The sequence below is a fragment of the Hyperolius riggenbachi genome, unplaced genomic scaffold (assembly GCF_040937935.1).
Source record: "Hyperolius riggenbachi isolate aHypRig1 unplaced genomic scaffold, aHypRig1.pri scaffold_154, whole genome shotgun sequence".
Taxonomy (NCBI): domain Eukaryota; kingdom Metazoa; phylum Chordata; class Amphibia; order Anura; family Hyperoliidae; genus Hyperolius; species Hyperolius riggenbachi.
In genome coordinates, this window is record NW_027152367.1 from 337,180 (window position 1) to 342,500 (window position 5,321).

At 43.1% G+C, this 5,321-nt stretch overlaps 1 protein-coding gene across 1 annotated transcript in view; it reads left to right on the forward strand.

Moving 5' to 3' along the window:
• Positions 1 to 768: 768 nt before the first annotated feature.
• The window catches only part of LOC137543667 (guanylate-binding protein 3-like), a gene marked incomplete at its 3' end in the record, with an annotated part of 40,793 nt that continues 36,240 nt past the window's right edge, over positions 769 to 5,321 (forward strand). Inside the window, exons 1-3 of the mRNA XM_068264793.1 lie at positions 769 to 937; positions 1,022 to 1,149; positions 2,138 to 2,247. Of these exons, the coding sequence (XP_068120894.1) occupies positions 769 to 937; positions 1,022 to 1,149; positions 2,138 to 2,247 (407 nt within the window). The remainder of the gene's footprint in view (positions 938 to 1,021; positions 1,150 to 2,137; positions 2,248 to 5,321) is intronic.

Genomic DNA, 5,321 nt, shown 5'->3' on the forward strand with positions numbered 1-5,321 from the left:
TGGTGTGCGGCAACCGATTAGCAAGCATTCGCGTTATTTATCTGTCGTCATTTTCTGTGTTAATTTGTTAGTCAGGGTTGGAACGTTTTGCCACTGTTGCGCTTAACGTGCGGTGGCCATACCGTTAATGCGCTTGTCTCTGTTGCGCATATCGTGCGGGGACCGCGTTTAGCTCTTTTGTTATTTTCCTTGGCGTTCAGATTGTGGTTATTTGCTGTGTCTTCCTTACTCCGTTTACGCTCTGTCTTTGCTCAGTCTTGTGTTGCTGATAGCAATCGCCTTACTTGCGATTAGCTTTCTCACTCTGGCCTGCTATGATGTGATATGTCTACCGTCGCGGGGTGGCGACTAGATCGGTAGACATTCATATTGTCTGTCCCTGTTTTTGCTTTCTTCTGAGTTGTTACTTTATCTTGCTCAGTGTTGCTCTATCGTGCAATTTCAAACTGGCATCTGTGGCTGTGCAGAGGACTTGGTCCTCTGTACTCCACAGCTCCATCTCCTGGTTGGAATTCTCCTCTACAAATTTATACTGGGTGCTTTGCTTCTTTGATTGTGGCGATTTCCTCCTGCTTCAGCGCACATAGTGTGCGCTGACTGGAAATCTCCCGCAGATCATTACACTGATGCTGTGAAACTGTTAAACAAACACTAAGCTTTTTCAGTGCTGCTGAGTAGATTGTTAGTCTGGATATTCACTCTAAACTCTTGACTGTTTATCAGATTTCTCTAATTTAACATTCTTATTATACTGAATGGAATACAGGAATGGAAGAACCAGTGTGTCTGATTGAAAACAAAGGAACTTTTGTGGCTAATCCCGAAGCTATCAGTATCCTCTCCAAGGTTAATCAACCAGTAGTGGTGGTGGCCATTGTTGGTCTTTATCGCACAGGAAAATCCTATTTGATGAACAAGTTGGCTGGGGGAACAAAAGGTAAGTAGTCAATTAGTCTGAAGCTATACAACATTTACTGCATTTTTCAGTAGGTATTTTTCTTAATCTATTTCCTACCTACAGGTTTTGGCCTGGGCTATAGTATAGAAGCTAAGACTAAAGGCACCTGGATGTGGTGCATACCTCATCCAACTAAGAAGAACCATATGTTAGTCCTGTTGGACACAGAAGGTCTGGGGGATGGAGTGAAGGTAAGAACTTAAAATACGACATTTATCCATTGAAGGAAACAGAGTGCTTAGCTGTGCCTCATGCATTCCACTGTCGCTTATACCTAAAAAATATTGTTCCTTTTTTAAAATTTTGACTCAGAGGTTGGCCATCATTGGGACTGTACAAATGTATGTGTTATGGAGGGTTCAAAATCAGGCTTTGTCAACCTAGTTACAAGTGGTAGATATGAGCTTTTCCCGGGCTTGGCCACGGGTTTTAAGCAGAGCAAGGATGATGGGCCAGCAACCCTAGTGGGTAACCAATTATTTTGCTGCTTAGTGAGCACCAGGCCATGACCCCTGAGATTGCCCCACCAATGACTGAGGTGAACAGAGTTGAAAAATGTAGCACTACAGGCTGAAGAGGATGCTAACTTGATAATGAAGGCTAAGGTCTGGGCTATCGGCACACTGGCAAAGACAAAATAACAAGCCGAGGCTGGGGCAAGTGAATAACCAGGTGAGTCAAGATCACATGCCAAGGTCAGGACTTACAAAAAAAGCTGGCAAAATCAAAGTCACAGGCTGGGGTCATAGCAGGAGGACAATAACTAGAAAGTGAAAATCAAGGGACCAGAGCAATCACTGATGGCTGATTGCTTTGGACTTTTATGGGCAAGGGAAAGTAAATTCAGTGCATGCACATGCACAAACCTGTTCTCTGAGCATGCACACATGAAAACCACAGTGCCAACACACACACACACCCCTGGCCATCTTATAAAGTCTGTAGCCAGTTGTACATGCAGACTACTTGTACTGGTTGCCGGATGCATGTAGTTTGTGTGACTGCCAGGTGAGTGCAAGGAGTCATTACTGATATGTTTGATCTGGGCCCTCATCCCCCATCACCTGTCTTTGTCTATTTAAATATTCTGCCGGGTTTATCAAGACTTTTTTTTGTGAGTGTTGTAAATATTTAATTACAATATCAGTAAATTTGCAATGTGTTTTTTTATTCCTTCAGGGGAATGATAAGAATGACAGTTGGCTTTTCTGTTTGGCTATCTTACTAAGCAGCGTTCTGGTATATAACTGCAAAAATGCCATTGATCAGGATGCTTTGGAAAAATTAAAGTATCCTTTTACTACAGATTACAAGGAAACATCATACATAATCACTGCTGAGCAGGAGATTAGAGACTGCACATGGGGCTCAATTTTGGTAGCGTTTAGTTGATAATTACCTCATGGAATTTGATTTGCCTCATGAAAAAAATCAACTTTTGAATTATGGTAGTTTAAGTAAAGTTTTACCTCATATAATTTAATGAGGTAATTTATGTGGTAATTTTCGACTAAAAATATGCGGTATTTAGTGGTAAAATACCTCACTCTTGAATTCTGAAGTGAAATAAGGTGCGTATTTGCATGTCTTTTACCTCACATAATTAGACCTACCTCTACCACACGGTAAATGCATTTCTTTGTTTAATACTTTAGCTAATACATGTATTAAGTGTCCCCAATATAGCTAAGACTGGTATAAGTGTCCCTAGCATTGCTCCCAAACTTGCTACTGACTCTAGCAAGTTTGAAACCTCTGCCAATAACAGTGTAAGAATGACAGCAGTTTAAATATTCCCCTTGAAAATCAATAGGTGAGTTTTGACTGGCTGTTGTAGCCTCCACCCACTTTCCTGAGTATTAGTCTCATTCGCCCAGTTACCAAGAGTGCCAAGTTTGGGACCCCTGCAATTGACGGTCTAAAGGCCCATACACCTGGCGGATTTTTGTGAACGACGGGTCGTTTGAACGTCCCGTCGTTCAGTCGTCCGCACGCCAAATCGGGCGTGTGTACAGACTGTCGTTCGGGTGATAAGCCTGCTTTTGAGCAATCCGCCGGGCGGATCGCTCAAAAGCAGTCTTATCACCCGAACGACAGTCTGTACACATGCCCGATTTGGCGTGCGGAAGACTGAACGACGGGACGTTCAAACGACCCGTCGTTGGCAAAAATCCGCCGTGTGTATGGGCCTTAAGAATGGCTGCAGTTTACATTTTCCCATTGAAAATGAAGGCTGACTTTTGATTGGCTGTTTAATGCTCCACCCACTTTTCCTGAATTTGTAACCTTAGTCACCAAGTGACCAACTGTGCCAAGTGTGGGGACTCTGGCTTGATTACTGTGAGAATGCCAGACTTTTCAATTTTTTACATTGCCATGAATGGGTAAAATATGATTGGCTGTTTGCAGCTCCACCCAGGTGGGCAGGGGGGACGCGAGACCCCCAGAACCTATCATCCCAGATAGTAAGGGATCTGTATACCAAGTTTCGTTGAAATCGATAAAGGCGTTTTTGAGTGATCGCAGCACATACAGTACAGACCAAAAGTTTGGACACACCTTCTCATTCAAAGAGTTTTATTTTCATGACTATGAACATTGTAGATTCACACTGAAGGCATCCAAACTATGAATTAACACATGTGGAAGTATAGTACATAACCAAAAAGTGTGAAACAACTGAAAATATGTCATATTCTAGGTTCTTTAAAGTAGCCACCTTTTGCTTTGATTACTGCTTTGCACACTCTTGGCATTCTCTTGATGAGCTTCAAGAGGTAGTCACCTGAAATGGTTTTCACTTCACAGGTGTACCCTGTCAGGTTTAATAAGTGGGATTTCTTGCCTTATAAATGGGGTCGGGACCATCAGTTGCGTTGTGGAGAAGTCAGGTGGATACACAGCTGATAGCCCTACTGAATAGGCTGTTAGAATTTGTATTATGGCAAGAAAAAAACAGCTAAGTAAACAAAAATGAGTGGCCATCATTACTTTAAGAAATGAAGGTCAGTCAGTCCGAAAAATTGGGAAAACTTTGAAAGTGTCCCCAAGTGCAGTCTCAAAAACCATGAAACACTACACAGAAACTGGCTCACATGCGGACCGGCACAAACAATCTGAATTGGAGTACAGGTGAATACACAATAACAAACTATGTCCCAACAGGGGACCTGAAGGTCTGACCTATATGTACAAAATTAGTGACATAGAGAATATCACTTGGTTGGTCAGCTGGGTATGGAGTGATGTACACCCGTGATCAACAGGTCACAAACATAAACTATTTATATGCGAGATCAGCAACTAGCAAATTATTGCCATTGTAGGTCTGTCTCGCACCAGTCAGTATCAATACATATAATTATTAAAAACACAATGCTTTGTAATGAGAGGTCTTTGCTGACCCCCCCCCCCCCCCCCCCCAGGTGGCTGGAAATCAGTCAACAAGTACTGGGGTGTAGCTATTCACATCACAGCAAGGTGATAGAGCAAATACAGATACTTATATATGGCATTTAGGAGTGCGGTTAATATCTCAGCAGTGAATGATTGGTAAACAATTACCAACAGTCACAAACCAACCAGGCTGCTCCTACATAGTAGTATAAAAATGCCTTCACAGAAGGTATAAAGCTGAGGTAGAAAGGGTGATATGTACATTAATTACAGTGCTCAGTTGTCAATTCAACTAGAACCACGTTCAATCTATGAAAAGAGCTTCATCAAGAAATAAGACACAGTGTACAAATAATAAATAGTAACCCCCCACCAGAGATTCCCCCAGCATTATAGCCCAAGACAGAGCTGAGGCAGGTATCAAATGCTGCCCTTATATACAAACACTAATGGCTACTCTGCCACACCTGTTTAGGTATCCACTCACCTAAATATTGCTGCATCCATAGTCACTGGTCAGGGGCGTAACTAGAAATCACGGGGCCCCCCTGCAAAACTTTGGATGGGCCCCCCTCTCGCCTTCTCTCCGTGCCCAGACCTTTCAAGCAGCACTACAGGACACAGCACTTGGAGAGGGGTAGAAAGGCTGTGGGTAGAACAAGCTGTACACAAGAGCCCGCTGGACACTGAATAGGGACTGTCTACAAATATTTGTCTGCAAAACTTTGTATGATTCCTTATCAGTGGCTAAGCAGATGCAGTCATTAGAACAACTGTGCAAAGAGCAGAACGTTTTTTCTCTCCTTGCTCTTAGTTGTCAGTCTCGCAGAACAGGGGGCCCTGTGGCTTCTGGGCCCCCCCGCGGCTGCATCCCTTGCAGGGTCTATTGTTACGCCCCTGTCACTCGTCCTTTTCTAACCCCAAAGCATTTCATCCTGTGTTCAGCCAGCACCAGAACATGAGCATA